Source organism: Myxocyprinus asiaticus, chromosome 48, assembly GCF_019703515.2.
Source record: "Myxocyprinus asiaticus isolate MX2 ecotype Aquarium Trade chromosome 48, UBuf_Myxa_2, whole genome shotgun sequence".
Lineage (NCBI taxonomy): Eukaryota > Metazoa > Chordata > Actinopteri > Cypriniformes > Catostomidae > Myxocyprinus > Myxocyprinus asiaticus.
Genome location: NC_059391.1, coordinates 20,910,404 through 20,928,956, shown reverse-complemented (window position 1 = coordinate 20,928,956; position 18,553 = coordinate 20,910,404). Strand labels below are relative to the sequence as shown.

The following is an 18,553-nucleotide window of genomic DNA, read 5'->3' as shown; positions in this document are numbered from 1 at the left end:
GTTTGTTTGTTTAAATGGACTATTGTAAATTTCCAAATAAAGAGAAAATTATATAAGAGAAAGTATTTGGAAGTATTTAAGTCACTGACTGGATTATCCAAAATAGGCAGTACAATATGTTTATTTAAAAAAAATCTAAAAATCAATAAATAAACTATATTGTGATATATATCGTTATCGTGATATTTTGGTCATATCGCCCACAACCCATTATGTAGCACTTTTCTAACATTACTGTGTCTCTCTCTGTACACCTCAAACCTCAGGACGGCTCATGCCAGAGGGAAAGCGGAAGCAGCGACTACAGCAGCACAGAAAGCCCAGGAAGAGTGCAGACTGGCCCGAATAACTGCCAAAGAGTTCTCCCCCTCTTTCCAGCACCGAGGAAACAGTGAGTGCAACCAGCTGAGTCTCTGAGACTAAAAATAACTGGGACTTCAAACTGTTTGACAGTGCAACTAAGCTTTCCAGTTAGCTGTGAACGCTAAATACTCTGACAAGCTAACTCTCCCCTGTGATTTGAACGCTTAAAATATCTCACATCGGTTCTCTCGTTGTTTTAAGCACACAAATATAGATGAAGAGAATGATTTGGTGCTCATAATTTTGTATTTGCCATCTCAATCTAGAAAGGTAGATTTTGGGAGTGGCGGTATGACCAAAATTGTTTACCACGTTATTAGAATTTTTACATCACTTACGGTAAAAAATAGTTATTTTTGCTGGAAATTCATTAAATATGTAATATTGCCTATTTTTGGATTGTCCACTGAATTAGATACTTGACAAATGAAAGGTATTTCACCTAATTTGATTATTCATTTTTGTTTGGAAATTTGGATGCAAAACAAATGATAAAGATCATTCATTAGTGAGAGGGGGCCTGGGTAGCTTAGTAAGAATTGTTGCTGACTACCACCCTTGGAGTCGTGAGGTCGAATCCAGGACGTGCTGAGTGACTCCAGCCAGGTCTCCTAAGCAACCAAATTGGCCCGATTGCTAGGGAGGGTAGAGTCACATGGGGTAACCTCCTCACGAGTAGGGTTTCTCGCTCTCAGTGGGGCGCGTGGTAAGTTGTGCGTGGATCGCGGAGTGTAGCATGTGCCTCCAAATGCTGTGAGTCTCCGCGGTGTCATGCACAGTGAGCCACATGAAAAGATGTGCAGATTGACTGTCTCAGAAGTGGAGGCAACTGAGATTTGTCCACCACCACCCGGATTGAGGTGAGTAACCGCGCCACCACGAGGACCTACTAAGTAGTGGGAACTGGGCATTCCAAATTGGGGATAAAAAGGGGATTAAAAAAAAAAAAAAAAAAAAAAGGTTGTTCATTAGTTATTAGTGCAAAACCAGCCTAATCTCATGAAAATTACTTCATCGTGGCAACATTTTTGTACGTGATGTATACAAAATGATAGTACGTGGCTCCTTATACGTATTGCGATAGTTCTGAGTTAAAACATCCACTGAGTGGTGCAAAAAGTTACATTTTCTCTCAAAACAGATGAGATTTATTTAGGTTAATGCTCTATCGAGTTTTAAATCAACAACAACGATGACATCCCTACCCTAAACCTTACATCTAAACCTAATCGTTAACCCAGAAAAGGCAAACGGGAGATGAAAAACGCAGTTGCTGAAGCAACCTTGTCATTTTGTGGTGCTTCTATGAACCTTTTGACTCACGTCAATTCGTGTGCTCTTCAGGACTAATTTCCTTTGTATAGCAAATGAACCCGTGCAATGTGATCACACAAACAAGCTTGTAAATGTAGTTGAGATGTAATGCAGACATTAAAGCATATCAACTTTCAAGTCATGCACTATAGTAGAAATATTTTGATGTCATAAGATAGCATTGTGTGAGGAACAGGGTGATTTGTGTGAAAGTGAATAAAAGTCATCGCTGTTTTAGCACCACAAGTGTTTATTTGACCTGGAAACTGTCGCGATATGTACAATGAGCCACCTAAAAGTCATGTTACAAAAATGTTGGTATAGTAACGTGTTTCTATGAGACTAAGTTGTGCAAAACTAGCTTCACATTTTGTAATGAGACGAGTTAAAAACAAGACTCAAAACAGCATATCTAAAATGATAAAATAGAGAGTTCCAACTCAAATTCTGATTGGATGAGCCACATTCAAATGTAGTGATGTCTTGACTTGTTTAGGACACGACTCTGTATTTTAGCATTACTTTGTGTCTTTGTCACTATCACAAAGTTTCCAGCCCACTGATAGCCACGCAGATATATCTACCGTGGAATAAACCATTTAGCAAAATCTCTCCCGTCAAATGGTATACAACTTCATATCGGTGATGGCAAGTCCTAGTAGATGTACTTAAGTGTGTTAATAATAGCCCAGGTACAGAACAGCAAGTACGACAGGGAAAAAGATGCAGTGTGTGTAGGTGCCGGATGGGTTCCAGGCTGTAGGGGTGAATGCCCCCACTGTGCCGTGTGGGGGTAATGAGTGATAGAAGAGGCAATAAGAAGATGAGGGGAGGTCAGTACTGACCTTTCCAATGAGCCCACGCGAAACAAGCCAACACACATGCATGCACACTCAGTACCCACACGCATTCACACCACCCACATACAGTCACAAACACATATACAAAGTCACACATTTGGATGCTGTCACACCCCCACACATGTTGGCAGAGTTGTGTGAATGCACAATTTATACACTCTCAGATCATATCCCATCAAATCGTACAACACGCTTTATAGGAGAGCTACAGTATAAACACATGCTGTGCTAGATTAGTGTATGCGACCTCCTGGAAGTGTTGATAGTGTGTTTCTAAGGACACATCCATAGTAAACAGTTTTCATTTAAAAACTGCAGATTGACAACTGTATTTAAAAATAGGAATGACTCAAATGTCCTTCAAGTATATTGTCTGTATAAATGAGTAACTGAAGTCAAGCCTTTTCTATTCTTGTGCTAGCTGTGAATAGTGCCTGTAATAATAGTGACGAGTGTTGAATTAAATGTTAAAGATAGTGACTTCTATGACAGCAAAAAAAAAAAAAAGGCTGAACAAAACTGAGCACCCCTTACAGAAGTTTATTAAAAATTGCTGGTATGATAATAGGGTACGCTAATATTACTTTCGTCAAAAATAGCTAACATAAAATGGGTTAAACTGTTTCTTGTTGACATTTGACATGTGGTGACCTTAGAAATGTTAGAACAAACTTCAGATGAGCTGACTTGCATTTGTAAATGCTAAAATTATGTTTACAGTTGGAGTAAAAGCCTTTTGAGGTTAAATGAAAGATATTTACTTACTTAGGGGTTCGCACGGATGCGAGCACACTGCCTGTAGCACAAACAGACTGAAAATCTTTGTTCTCATTAGCTGAGCTGATTAGAGCAGCCGTTGGTTATGACTCTGGAAAGCTTTGATAAGTTATAGTATATCCAACTTACCAGTAATGATCCACATTCCTTTCAAGCAGTCAAAGGTGTAACAGAGGCAGGGAAAATGACTATAATCTAGAACTATGTTTAGAAATATAAGAATTTAAAGGCACACTCAGTAATTCTTTCTTCATTAAAAAAGTTGTACTCCTAAAGCAATGAACTGTAATTTTGAAACATGTACAACCCCAATTCCGAAAAGGTTGGGACAGTATGAAAAATGCTAATAAAAACAAAAAGGAGTGATTTGTAAATTATATTCACCCTTTGCTATATTGAAAACTCTACAACTACACATTATATGATGTTTTATCTTGAGAATTCATTGTTTTTTGAAAATGTACAGTAATTTCAAATCAGATGATTGCAACACGCTCCAAAAAAGTTGAGACGGGCAATTTAAGACTAATAAAAATTGGACGAGTTAAAATAAAAAGGTGGTGTGAAACCGGAGATGTTAAACAGGTAAGGCAAATGTATTATAGTATATAAGGAGCCTCCGAAAAAAGTCTAGTCCTTCAAGAGCAAGGATCATTCGAGACTTGTTAATTTGCCAACAGATGCTTCAGCAAATAATCCAGCACTTTGAGAACAATGTTCCCCAAAGACAAATTGGAAGGATTTTGGGCATTTCACCCTCTACAGTGCACAATATAGTTAAAAGATTCAAGGAATATGGTCAAATCCCGGTGCGTAAAGGGCAAAACGAAAAACCACTTCTGAATGTGCGTGATCTCTGATACCTCAGACGTCACTGACTTTAAAAAAAAAACATCATTCATCTGTAATGGATACCATGAACATGGGCTTGGAATAACTTTAGTAAACCTTTGTTTGTCACACCACTCGCCGCTGCATCCACAGATGCAAGTTAAGACTTTACTATGCAAAGCAGAAGCTCTGCCAACTTCTCTGGGCTCGGTCTCATCTTAGATGGAAAGTAGAACAGTGAAACTGTGTTTATTGGTCCGAAGAGTCCACATTTCAAAAAGCTTTTGAAAAACAAAGCTGTTGTGTTATTCGGGCCAAAGCGGAAAAGGGCCATCCAAGCTGTTATCAGCATCATGTCCAAAAGCCAGTGTCTGTATGGGTCAGGGGTGTGTCAGTGCCCATGGCATGGGTAAATTGCACATCTGTGAGAACACCATGAATGCAGACAGATATGTTCAAATTTTGGAGCAACATATATTGCCATCCAGCACCGTCTTTTCCAGGGGCATCCCTGCATTTTCCAGCAGAACAACTTCAAACCACATACTGCCCAGATTACAAGTGCATGGCTATGTAAGCAGAGAGTGTGGGTGCTAGATTGGCCTGCCTGCAGTCCTGACCATCTCCATTTGAGAATGTGTGGCACATTATGAAGCACACCATATGGCAATGAAGACCCTGTACAATTATGCCACTAAAGACTTAGGGCTGGAATTGTTATTAGAAGAAATGGTGATGTTACACAGTGGTAAACACTCGACTGACCCAAATTTTTTGGAGCGTGTTGCAATCATCTGATTTGAAATTACTGTACATTTTCAAAAAACAATTAAATTCACAAGGAAAAACATCATATAATGTGTAGTTGTAGTGCTTTCAATATAGAAAAGCGTGAATATAATTTACAAATCATCCCTTTTTGTTTTTATTAGCATTTTTCATACTGTCCCAACTTTTTCGGAATTGGGGTTGTATAAAATCATGACCCCTCACATAAGATGAGGACTCCGGTCGTATCAGTAACCTTATAAAAGCTGTTTTATTGTACATAGAGAGGGTCCCCTCATGGGGGCCGCCATGTTAGAATCACATGACGACCAGTCAAATACTACTTGCTAAATCTCAGTAACCATCCTGTTATTGGTCATTTTCACTCTTGGATTAAGTTGATCATGAATGACTGTGAATAATGAATTTCTACAATGGCATATGTTACAAAAAACTACTGATTTTGACAGGTGTCACTGTCCAAGATGACAAACCAAAATGTTACTGAGTGCAACTTTAAAGGATTATTCAACAAATATTTTTTTTATTACTAGAGAAAACATTTCTGACTCATCCTTCAGTTTGAAAAAAAAAAAAAACACAGGAATCACAGACTTTATCAACATCAAAATTTCAGATTAAAATGTATGTGAATGCATGAGGGAAAATGTGCAGTATATAGGTATATTATCCTGTAAGTGGTCACAATTTTCACCTCTTTTAATCACCTTTTTGCTTTCACTAGTTCATTTTAAATAAACCTGTACTGTGACAAATGAATTTTTGAATGTACAAGTATTCCATATAGTCTCTAATATTATGAGGTTATAAGTATGCAACAAAATGCTGTTTAGAAGAGTTATAGATTGTGAAATGCTCTACTCATCGCAGGACGTCAACTACCAGTGTACAGAAATACACTTACAATAGAAATCCAAGGGGCAACTGTTGTACACTTGCCCCATAGACTTCAATTGTACTGTAAGAGCAGAAGGATGCTTCTCATCCCATACACCCATTTGCAGAATGGTGTACAAAATTTCAAGCATGTGTCATGCCTTCAGGTTTTAAAAATAAAAACTTAAGACTTGTCTCTATGTCTTCGAGTAGGACTGGAGTGCCAGCGACCCAAACAGCAGAACTCCAGCGAGAACGACGTGGAGGTGATCTCCAGTGGAACGGCGGACAGCACCGGACTCTATATGAAGGGCTCCACGTCCCCGGACCTAACCCCAGACATGAGCCCCACCCCAAGCCGACCCTCCACGCCTCCCGGAAGCCCAACCACCAAAGCTTCCCTCCGCACCAAAAACGCCCGCTTCCTGCGACAGAGCGCAGTGGACGAGGAGCGTGGAGGAACCCAAGAGATCCAGGTGCTGATGGAGGGAAGAGGTGGTGGGGGTTCGGGTGGAGGTGGAGAGCACCTGAGGGCAAACAGCTGGAGTGAGGACAAGCGCCCCTCACGAGGGGGCAGTAGTAGAGGGGGTAGCCGGGGCAGTAGCCGCTCCACAACACCCTCAGTGCAAGATGAGGTGCGGGCTGTGGCAGCACGGGCCAATGGTCACAAGCACTCCTCCAATCACAAGCCTCGAGACCAGAGTTTGTCCAATCACAAAGCACCGCGGGACAGGAGGGACGGTCCCTCGGCTTCTTGGACCTCTCAACGGGTACACGGGGACAGTTTGGCACACTCCCGCCTCTTAGAGCAGGATGAGGAGAAACTAAGCAATTATGAAATGGAGATGAGGCCGTTGCAGCCAATGGACTCCCATAATTCACAGAAGCCCTATGGGCACGGGGAGGAGTGGCACAGTCATGCAGAGTCACGTGGACATACGCTACAGCGTCGGGGTAAAAATCGAGACCGGGAGCAGGATGTCCAGGACGCCTCAGGGGCCAGGGACGCCAGGGAGGGGCCGGCTTCAGACTCAGTGCAAAAGTTGGACAGTCTACGCGTGGGGGAAAAGCTAGAGGCTCGGCCCCTACGTAGGGACCTTACACTCTCACCCCCACAAAAATCCCCACCTATTGCACTAGAGCACGACGACGAGAATAAGTCTCAACTCAAAGTAAACTCGGTAAGTGAGTATGCACTACAACAGCAACAAACAGTGCTGGTACAATCATGCACTGAGTAATAAAAAATAATGGTCCCATTTTATATTAGGTGTCTACTGTGTACTAACATTAAATACATACAATGTATTTATTGTGTAATAGAAGTAGAAACAGAAACCTGATTTTAACGCTGATTTTAAATAGAAATGTTGTTCTGCAAAATTCTCAAGATTCCCATATGAGTTTGAGGTAAGGGTAGGTTTAGAAGCAGGGTTAGGGGTTAGTGTTTAGGGTACAGTTTGGGTAGGGTTGTGTTTAGGGTTAAGGTTAACAGTGTGTTAACCTTATGCAGGTATTTTAAGTGTAAGTACAATGCAACAACTTGTATGTACATAATAAGTACATTGCATCACATGCAATGGTACATTGTAGTGAAAGACACCTAATATAAATGGGTCTTAAAAGTCAGCATGAAATCAAAATTGACACCATTTCAGTTCTTATAATTGTCATTTTTGTACCAATAGTATCACCAAATGTCAGAAAAACAGATAGAAGGCCAAATGGAGCTACCAAAAAAAAACATTACTCCCTAAACTCCCTAAACTATAAAACTCCCTACCTCTGCCATTGGTCATCAAAACAGACAGTCCTGCCCCAAACTCACGCCATTGGTTAAGCCAATGTTGCTGTTTTGGGCTGGTCTGGATGCCCAAACAAACAGAGCAATGTTTTGAAATCACCACAGAGACATAGTGTTTACACTTTTTGGAGAAATGTTTCACTTGGAAATGCTCCACATTATGGAGTAAAATTTGGGGAATTTGGGGTTGTGAATGTCTTTTTGTGGTGACTTTGTAATTAATAAATAATGTTTTTTTTTTTCAATAAAACACTCAAATACTTATTCATAACACCAGTTACATATTAATTCATTTTAAATACCACATACATTTCTAATGAACAGCAACCATGCCAGGCAGTTTTGTACGCATCAGTGCTTGAGAGCACATGGGTAGGAAAAACAACCTCCACAAACACAGTGTTGGCGTGTGAAGTCCCTGTGGAGCATGCAAGCTGACAATTCCCAAGAAACAAACTGACCACATTCAAACTTAAAACTGTCCCCTTCCACAGCCTAGCGCCCTGCAACCTCTTGCTGCACTAAGAACACCTTGGTAACAGCAAATTGGCAAAGTGGCTCCTTCCACAACGCAGCCCTACATTGGCTGTCCCACACTCAGTTGCTAGGGAACAGCTTATGCCTTGCTAGGGTTACGGCCAATCAAACGCTAAGAGTGAGTTCCAGGAAGGAGGGGGTTTATGTTTGTAGCCGCAGCGAGACAAGCAATGCAGCAGACTTGTGTAAGACAGGTTAACATGAAACAGAAAGACATACGCACACCAGTTTGCAAATTACAGAACAAAGTAAATGTATGGCAAACCCAAAAATGAATATTTTGTCATCATACACTCACCCTCATGTTTCCTTCGGTGTTTCACACAGGAAAGAAAGTAATATGGGTTTGAAACAACAAGAGAGTGAGTAAATGATGACAGAATTTTCATTTTTGAGTAAACTATGCCCTTAAGAAAAACACTGTCAACACTTACAAACGTGTTAATTGAGATAAATAAACAACTGAATTGCTTAGGATAAGAGGTAGAAGAACAGGCCCTGTGCAGTGCACAACTAACTGACTTTAATATAGAACATTTTAGTAGTGAAAAACGTAGTTGTTAACCAGAAAACACAAAATGTGACTCAGTGTGTTATGCTTGTCTTTATTCATTGTGCAAAATCAGCGCTTACAGCGTCTTAACAGTGCTAGATCCGGTTCGCTTGTTACAGCCTAATTTCATGCCTCACATGTGTCTTGCATGTGCAGTGCGTGTGTCCCTCAGCTCGGCGGTTGTAAACATAGTCCATGACACGCTTACATGAACCCATCAATTAAAACCGTGGTCGACAAACTCCGCTCTTTGCTAATGTGCTCGTCCATACAAGAGCTCACACAATGCAGCACAGGCTCTCATTTCCATTCAGATAATATCGCATCTCTCCTGTGAGCCGAGGGGAACAGAATAATCAATGCAGCTTCCTTTAAACATTCTCTACTAGTGTGTTATGCTGTGAATCTAGTATTCTAATATATTGATAGCTTAAAAAACCATGGGGAGAATTCACCAAAGTCATTTTTATTTGTATAGCGCTTCACAACACACATCATTTCAAAGCAGCTTTACAGAAAATTAAGCTGTTTTGTCTGTATTGGTCTGAAAGTCCTCATTGAGCTGTTTCATTGAACAATGTTAGGGATGTCATGATACAATTTTTTTTTGAGAAAGAGTACGAGTACCGATACTTAATTTTTGGTACTCACCGATACTTATTTTTTCCCTAATCTCCATATCAACTGTTTATTTCAATTTTATCATCAAAATGGTGTTTAAATAAATGAATTCATTAAAACTTTAAATCAAATGAAAATATAATTAATTTTTTAATTTGTATTCATTTTTATCAAATAAAGTGCTTATATAAAAAAAACCTCAAAGCACAGTCCAAAAATACAACATGAGTTATATTTTTTCAAATAAAGCGCTGCATAACAGATCATCACAGATGTTAGATACTGCTATAATTATTATACAAGTATAATACAATTACTACTGATTTATTATTATTAGTAGTAGTAGTACTAGTATAGTGAATATTACATACATTTACAGTAGTGATATTTCTGTCATACTTATTTTCCTATAAATTGACCTTTAATTTAGACAGAGCTTTTATTTTGAAGTATTTCTGTGTTCTTTAGACCAAGGAGCTCTGACGTTAGCAGCTTCCCACTCTGGAAAAGCCGGTCACTACGTGACTCAAAGTGATTAATAAACTTGCACAAACATTTACATTTGTGTCACACATACTGTGCGCTGAGCAATCCGCAACGTGGACACCCGAAATATACTTTGGCCTTGACTGTGTGCGCATACGTAGGTGGTTGGCGCATGTGCGCTACGACTGTACGAGACACCGGACTATATATCTTCAGGAGTTTAGACCTGTAAAAATGTCTTTATAGTCCTTCAGACTCAAGTTATTCAAATGCAGGTATCTCCAGACCTCCTCACACACGTGTTCTTGACGTGCACATCCACTGTTGACGTTTTTACCTTCGTCTCCTGTTGTCTACTGCCAATTACATCTTCTGCCGATTACATCTTCTACCGCATCTTTATGACAACAACGGCTCAAATGTGAGTGTTTCCACCTTTGAGACCCATTAATTAGTGCAAATAATTCTAGGTGCATGTGCGTACTGTGCGTTCAAAGATGCGCGGTTAGAAAATCAGGCTGCGTGCGTTCAGTGCTCGAGATGACAAGAATTGCGTCACACATCCTATATGCGGACGCTCAGTGTTCATGTCTGACTGAAGTATACTATGGGCTTTAGTCACAAACCACCCGAAATACAGTTTACAGAAATACTTCACCCAAAAATGTAATTCTGTCATTATTTACTCACCAAAAAGAAGAAAGTTTTAGGAATCTTCACACAGGTTTTTTATTTTTTATTGATGATGTTCATAATGACCATGTCTGGTAGCTTCATAAAAAGTATAAGGAACAGACAAACATTTTTTATTATTAAGAATCTTCTAAACAGTGAACATTGAGTCAGTGAGTTGAACTCGTAAAGAATTCAAGAAATAGATTCGTCCAATTCATTAATAAATTGCTAGTTCTTACGCACTGACTGATTAGTTTGCGATTCACTGACTCAATCCGGTTGCAGTGGTTCTCTAGTAAACAGCTCTGGAGTGGAAGATTCTTGAAAAAAAAAAAAAAAAAAAAAATAATATATATATATATATATATATATATATATATATATATATATATATATATATATGTGTTTGTTGACAAATACTGATATTTTCTCTTTCTGTCTCTGTTTCTCACTCAACAGGGCTCCAACTCAATTCTGGTTGTCATGGTGATTTTGCTCAACATCGGAGTCGCCATTTTGTTTGTCCATTTTTTTATTTAAAAACACTGCATTGCCTATCAATTCCTCTTGTTCTGCTACTTTATTATCAAATCATTTACCACAACTGATGAGTCCCATCCTGTTTTTCTTTTTACTACTTCTATTGAAGTCACAGCACGTCAATATGAGGACTGAGGAAGGCAACACAAAACGGGGCTCAGCGGTTCTGCTTACTTCTCTGTCTCCAAAGAGCTCGTTTTAATTTAATTTTATTTTTTTTAAATCTGAAATATAGTTTAAATCATCCTTTTGAACTTCTAGTTTTAACCTATGTATTCACTCTCTCATTAACGCTCTTTTAAATTGGTATAGTTGTTTATTTCTTTTATTTCATATTCCTTACTTGCCTTTTTCTTGACAATGCTGGTGGCTTTGTTTCTGTTTTCATTTGGGTTCGGTTTGTATTTTGGGTGTTGGACACATATGAATGGTGGCTTTGGTGAGGGAGGGTGTGCAAGGTGGCGTAAGGGTGTAAAGGGCAACCACCATCGACATCTTATTGGGTGACGGCAACGTTACACGGTCGTGACATCAACAGGTTCAAAGTGATGGGAAACAGCCCGTCTATCCCCACCCGCCTCCCTCGCGCACCACTCCTAAGCATTGATTGTATTTCTCCATGTCCTCACTTTTGTTACTCATTAGAATCAGACGCCAAGTGCTCCTCTCATGTCCTATACACCTTCATTTCCCCTGTGTGGTACTTTTCCAACTACAGATGGACCCCAGAATGTCATGGTGGACCAGAAAAGCTTCTGCTAAATGGAAATTGAATGTTTTATAAATGCTCTCTTTTTACAAGTTAGTTTCAGTCCTCTAATCTGATTGGACAAGCGATGTTCCAGAAGTGCTGAGAATTACTAGTAGAGTGAAGTACTCAAATTCACTTGGTAGTACAAAATGTTGCAAATGTCAAAAAGCCATCTGGCCAACAACGTCTTAAAAAGCATAAGCATAAGCACAACCACACCAAAGTGGGTTAGTAAAAGTTAAAGTTTGGTTATCACAGAGGCACAGCACCACCAATGTGTCAGGATCTGACCCACATGCATTTGGAAAAAATCCAAGACCCCAAAGTTGTACGATCTGAAAGGACTTCATCATTAATCTTGCTCTGCATAGGAAACATTTTTCTCAGCAGAATAAATCATAACAGCTCGAGTGATTTATCTTTTCATATACAGGTATGGCATGTATACGATTATACTGTACATTCAATAAGGCATAGCTTGGGTCTGATCTTTTGAAACACTCTCCTTAGTTTGAGCTTTAGGCAGGAGAATCTCATGAAACCTACAATCTACAGTAGAATATGCCCAGTTCATATCATATCATATCATATATATATATATATATATATATATATATATATATATATATATACACACACACACACACTATATTGCCAAAAGTATTTGCTCACCCATCCAAATAATTGAATTCAGGTGTTCCAATCACTTCCATGGCCACAGGTGTATAAAATGAAGCACCTAGGCATGCAGACTGCTTCTACAAACATTTGTGAAAGAATGGGCCGCTCTCAGGAGCTCAGTGAATTCCAGCATGGTACTGTGATAGGATGCCACCTGTGCAACAAGTCCAGTCGTGAAATTTCCTCGCTACTAAATATTCCACAGTCAACTGTCAGTGGTATTATAACAAAGTGGAAGCGATTGGGAATGACAACAACTCAGCCACGAAGTGGTAGGCCACGTAAAATGACAGAGCGGGGTCAGCGGATGCTGAGGCGCATAGTGCGCAGAGGTCACCAACTTTCTGCAGAGTCAATCGCTACAGACCTCCAAAGTTCATGTGGCCTACAGATTAGCTCAAGAACAGTGCGTAGAGAGCTTCATGGAATGGGTTTCCATGGCCAAGCAGCTGCATCCAAGCCATACATCACCAAGTGCAATGCAAAGCGTCGGATGCAGTGGTGTAAAGCACGCCGCCACTGGACTCTAGAGCAGTGGAGACGCGTTCTCTGGAGTGACGAATCACGCTTCTCCATCTGGCAATCTGATGGACGAGTCTGAGTTTGGCGGTTGCTGGGAGAACGGTACTTGTCTGACTGCATTGTGCCAACTGTGAAGTTTGGTGGAGGGGGGATTATGGTGTGGGGTTGATTTTCAGGAGCTGGGCTTGGTCCCTTAGTTCCAGTGAAAGGAACTCTGAATGCTTCAGCATACCAAGAGATTTTGGACAATTCCATACTCCCAACTTTGTGGGAACAGTTTGGGGATGGCCCCTTCCTGTTCCAACATGACTGCGCACCAGTGCACAAAGCAAGGTCCATAAAGACATGGATGAGCGAGTTTGGTGTGGAAGAACTTGACTGGCCTGCACAGAGTCCTGACCTCAACCCGATAGAGCACCTTTGGGATGAATTAGAGTGAAGACTGCGAGCCAGGCCTACTCGTCCAACATCAGTGTCTGACCTCACAAATGCACTTCTGGAAGAATGGTCAAAAATTCCCATAAACACACTCCTAAACCTTGTGGAAAGCCTTCCCAGAAGAGTTGGAGCTGTTATAGCTGCAAAGGGTGGGCCGACGTTATATTAAACCCTATGGATTAAGAATGGGATGTCACTTAAGTTCATATGCGCCTAAAGGCAGATGAGCGAATACTTTTGGCAATATAGTGTATATATATGTATATATTATCTTTTTTTTTCTTTAGATTTTGGAGTGAAATACAATATGACCGGGACATTTTCTTGGGTAGGTTTTGTGAAATTCACAGAGGCAGCATTTAGTTTGCATGAAAGCTAGCACATGACATTCTGTGAGGTCATCATTATTCTAACCCCCCCCACACACACACTCTTTGATGAGATCACAAGAACGTACAAACTCCTGTCAACCTCACCATGCACACCTGAAAGCTACATGCTGCGTGCGCGATTCTGGCATTCCCGATCAGACATTCAGAGACTGTTAACGTTTTTTCCCAACTGCTGCTTTCAAAACAAATATTTGTTGATAAAAGAAAAAAAAAAAAAAAAAACTTTTTTAGCTATTTGCAAGATGTCTGAAAAATTATGTCAACTGCCTTGTTTTCTATAAGTAAAAGAACAAAAAAACAAAGTTGCATGTTAAAGTATGTTTTAGTTTTGTATAGATAATCTTATTTGGGGTGGGGGGGGAGGGTCTGCTAGTTTTGGACTCAGAACTGCAAAAATGGTTTCCATTTGGACCTAAATCAAAAGCATTTTTTGGGCAATACCATAACGCTCCATGTAGTGCAGTGGTTTTCAAACTTTCAATGTGTTGCTAGGTCAAAATACTTCAAATAAATAGTTATACTGAAATAATTTAATTAGAATGTTAAAACCGTTAAAACTCGCATTGACTTTTTTTTTTTTTCCAAACCATGGCAAACAAAATTTATCATTTTTTATTTTGTTCTCTCAATTGTCAGCGGATTTAAAATGTTTGTTGGCAAATTCTGATATTTTCTCATGTTAAAGGAATGTGCTGTGTTCAATACAACTTAAGTTCATTGAACAGCATCTGTGGCATAATGTTGATTACCACAAAAAATAATTTTGATTCTTCCCTCAAAAAGCAAAAATCATGGTTACAGTAAGTCGTTTACAATGGAAGTAAACGGGGCCAGTTCATAAACATTTAATTACAGATTGTTTCAAAAGTAGACACAAGCCGTAAACATTATACATGTTAACATGATTTTAATGTGATAAAATCGCTCACTAACCTTATCTGTGTTAAGACATGTTGAAAATTACAACTTGTTGCAATAACCCTGCAAGCAATTTTATCATCCTGAAATCATGTTAACATACATAATATTTACATTTTGTGGCTATACTTTTGAAACAATGATTACGTTTACATGGATACCAGAAAGCGGCTTATTGCGAGAAAGCAGCATTCCTGTTTACATGCACTGTAAAAGCGGCAGTTTTCTCCACAGCAAGATAATTTTCCCGGAACACTTGTGTAAATAACAGATGTGGGATATGCAGAAGACTTTGCTATTTTATTCTCCGTTGCTTCGCCTTATTTCTAGATATTCTTGAGTTGTTGCTGTTTGTTTCCTTCACTTTCTATCGCGACCTACAGCAGAATTGTGCTACAATAGTGGGGTTTACCTCTTACGTAAAACTCTGTGATTCCCCCAATCTACAAGTGCATATGCGGAGGTGAGGGACAGTCGCTGTTTTACATTGGTGTGTATAAATGGGAATGGTTTATAGTGTATGTGATTTTCCCACAGTACTCCCAGAAATGTTGAATTATTTCAGTTGTTGACGTTGTTGGGCTCCATCCTATGACACTTGTTATCCCGATCTGTTCCTTGCACGCGCACTCTTCAAACACCCATCAGGATGCCGGTTATGCGTTTACATGACCACATTAAGCCGTGTTTTCTGAGAGAAACCTAGGTGTGTTAAACCGCTTTCTCTTAATCCCTTAAATAGCGCAAGGAATCAGCGTTCTTGTTTACATGACGTTTCAGAATGCCACTTTCTGCTAAAACCCTGGAATAAACAGTTTTGTACAAGTGCATGCAAACGTGGTCAGTTTATATTTTAATGTTTATGGACTGGTCCCATTTAATTCCATATTAAGCAACTTGGGACAAGGGACCAGTCAAAATTATTTTTCGTGGAAATCATGCTACAAATGCTTTTGTTTTTGCTTAACTTATATTAAACCCGGAACAGTCCTTAAAGTTTCCTTTAAATGTTAACTACAGAAAATTATTGAGAATAATCACAATTATTTTAATATATTGACAGCCCTAGTTATCTGTTCATGAAACATTTGAAAACAAGCACTTTTGTCATTATTTCAGCAGAAGTGCAAGACGAGGTGTAGTGGGACAGGCCTGATCGGACATGCCAATGTAAAAATCCTCCTAAGTATCTGTTAACCTGAGCGGAATGCTTTGAGGTTGCATAAAACGGGTGTAGGTTTTCACATCCAGCAACCTTTCCGCCCCAACATTTCCGCCCCAACATCTGAGACAAAACTAAAACAAGTGAAACAAACAATCAAAGAGAGGTGTTTTGTTTATTTTAATAGCCAGCTAACAGAACACAAAGACTCTGAGATGTTTTATAGCATGTGTGTATGGGCTTCTACTCCAACCCCCCCCCGCCCCGAGTCTGTCCTCCTTGGCAAAGATTCATTCACAGTTTGTGTGTGCTCTCTCTCTCTCTCTCTCTCTCCCTCACCCACCGCCCTCACTTCCCCATATATCTCAGTTTCTCTATCCAGCCATGAAAAAAAGACCAAAAAAAGAAAGAAGATATTTACAAATGCTAGCCTATGCTGATGTAAAGAAACGCGAGTCAGGGCCAAATGTATGGTGTCATGCATTTGTTCAAGGGATTGTTCACCCAAAAATTGTAGGCGTACTATCCCTTTAAGCTCGGCTTGAGCTCCTAGGTTGGTTTGCGACTGATCGTGTGATGTGGCAATAGTACACGCTGACTGGCTCACTTTGATACCACAACAACTGTATGTGACGGAGATGATGGGATTCCAAAGGGTCTTTGAAGCAGGAAGTTGCTTCAGTTGACCCATACCGCCGGCTCTTGTATTGTTTGACCTGGATGTATCTGACGCCCTATGCGCCTATAGCATGCCCAAGCATGCCCAGTTCTTTTAACTCTCTTTCTCCTTCTATCATTTAGTTCTTTACTTTTCCTGGGGGTCTGTTTTCTTTTTTGAAATATATGGAGAAAATAATGAAAGTGTTTGAAATTAAGCTCTTGTCTTGTGGTTATTGAGTCTGCTATCATTTTTATGTCCTTTATGCATTACAGTGGGGTCCAAAAGTCTGAGACCTCTCCTGAAAATGCAGTTTTGCTTAAAAATTGTCATTAGAAATTACATTATCAGCATAACAATTTGAGTAAAATGTTAAATGGAAAAGTTTCATTTTTTTTTTTTTTTGTATTTGATATGTCCCAACATACACTCAAGCTAGTATGGACTCCAGTATTTTGTGCAAAACCTGATGATCCACGTTATCTCAGTATGATCTGAGAATGTTCAAGAGCATCTAGTGTGCTTCAATGGATGCAAGAAAACTCCTTTGTACAAAAGTCAGATTAACATGGTCAGTGTCACAAATTTGCTTACATTTGTCGAGTGACCTGGAAATAGTGCAGAACCTTTAATGTTGCTTCTTGACTTTACATCATAACTTTTCTTATTTACAACTTAAAGGGATAGTTCACCCAAAAATGAAAACTCTCTTATCATTTACTCACCCTTATGCCATCTCAGATGTGTATGACTTTCTTTCATCTGCTGAACACAAATGAAGGTTTTTAGAAGAATTTCTCAGTTGTTTTGGTCCATATAATGCATAAATCTGCATAAAGGTAATCCATAAGACTCCAGTGGTTAAATCAATATCTTCATAAGTGATATGATTCGTGCGGGTGAGAAACAGATCACTTTCACATTCTTCTTCTTGTGTTTATGGTGATTCACATTCTTCATGCATACATCCCCTACTGGGCAGGGAGAAGTATTTCAAGCAAAAAATGACTTAAATATTGGTCTGTTTCTCAACCACACCTATCATATTGCTTCAGAAAATGTGGATTAAAACTCTGGAGTCGTATGGATTACTTTTATGATACCTTTATTTGCTTTTTGGAGCATCAAAATTTTGGCACCCATTCACTTGCATTGTATTGACCTACAGAGCTGAAATAATCTTCTGAAAATCACAATTTGTGTTCTGCAGAAGAAAGTAATACACATCTGAGATGGCATGAGGGTGAATAAATAATGAGAAAATGTTTATTTTTGGGTGAACTATCCCTTTAAAACTTTTTAAAGGTTTCAGTGATTTTCAAAGTGGTCTCAGACTTTTGGACTCCACTATAAATTTCAGTTCTTAAAAAAAAAAAAAAAAAAACAATTCTTCAAAAGCACTTAATGGGAAGAAGTGCATTTTAGGTGAGCTACAGGACAGTTTCAGGCAAAATTATCAGTACAAATTACAGAAATAAAGTTAAAGGTTGTACTTACAGGTTCTATATTCAGATTTCTTTGGAGAGGGTGTGTTATTGCCATAGCAACCTTCATATGGGATTCTATTCCATCATGTGTGAGGCGTGACCAATAACTGGGGATGTGGCCTGTCCCACAGAACACAATGTGTATGAGGATTATCTTAAAAAATAAACTGCTTTTATGCATATTTTTGTCAGGATGTCCTCAAAGGCTAGCAAAAGTTTAAATAAACCTACTTGATGGATTGCATCGAAAAGAAAATTGAAATGCATTGAAAACATGAAATATAGTCAGCAGGGGCACAAGGCTAATTTGTTTTATCTTCAAAGTGTCTCTTGTGTCCCTGTTGTATTTCTTTCTCTCACTTTCACCTTTGTACTCTCTTGCAGAACCTAACCCCTCATGTCATCACTCGTATTCTCAAAACAGTGAAGCATGAGGTGGGATGCTTACAAATAAGTGTAAAAAATGCCACCCCTATAACTGACTTCAGATGGTTTGCTCCTGTCCACAGAGGCACCTG

General features: G+C 39.3%; 1 protein-coding gene across 2 annotated transcripts in view; it reads left to right on the top strand.

The window, feature by feature from the left end:
• Positions 1 to 16,784, top strand: part of LOC127437832 (junctophilin-3-like) — a 53,329-nt gene extending 36,545 nt beyond the window's left edge. For both annotated transcript variants that reach the window (XM_051693040.1, XM_051693042.1), the window contains 3 exons: positions 267 to 391; positions 6,024 to 6,991; positions 10,946 to 16,784. In XM_051693040.1, the coding sequence (XP_051549000.1) occupies positions 267 to 391; positions 6,024 to 6,991; positions 10,946 to 11,026 (1,174 nt within the window). In that variant the 3' untranslated portion in view covers positions 11,027 to 16,784. The remainder of the gene's footprint in view (positions 1 to 266; positions 392 to 6,023; positions 6,992 to 10,945) is intronic.
• The last annotated feature ends 1,769 nt before the right edge of the window (positions 16,785 to 18,553 follow it).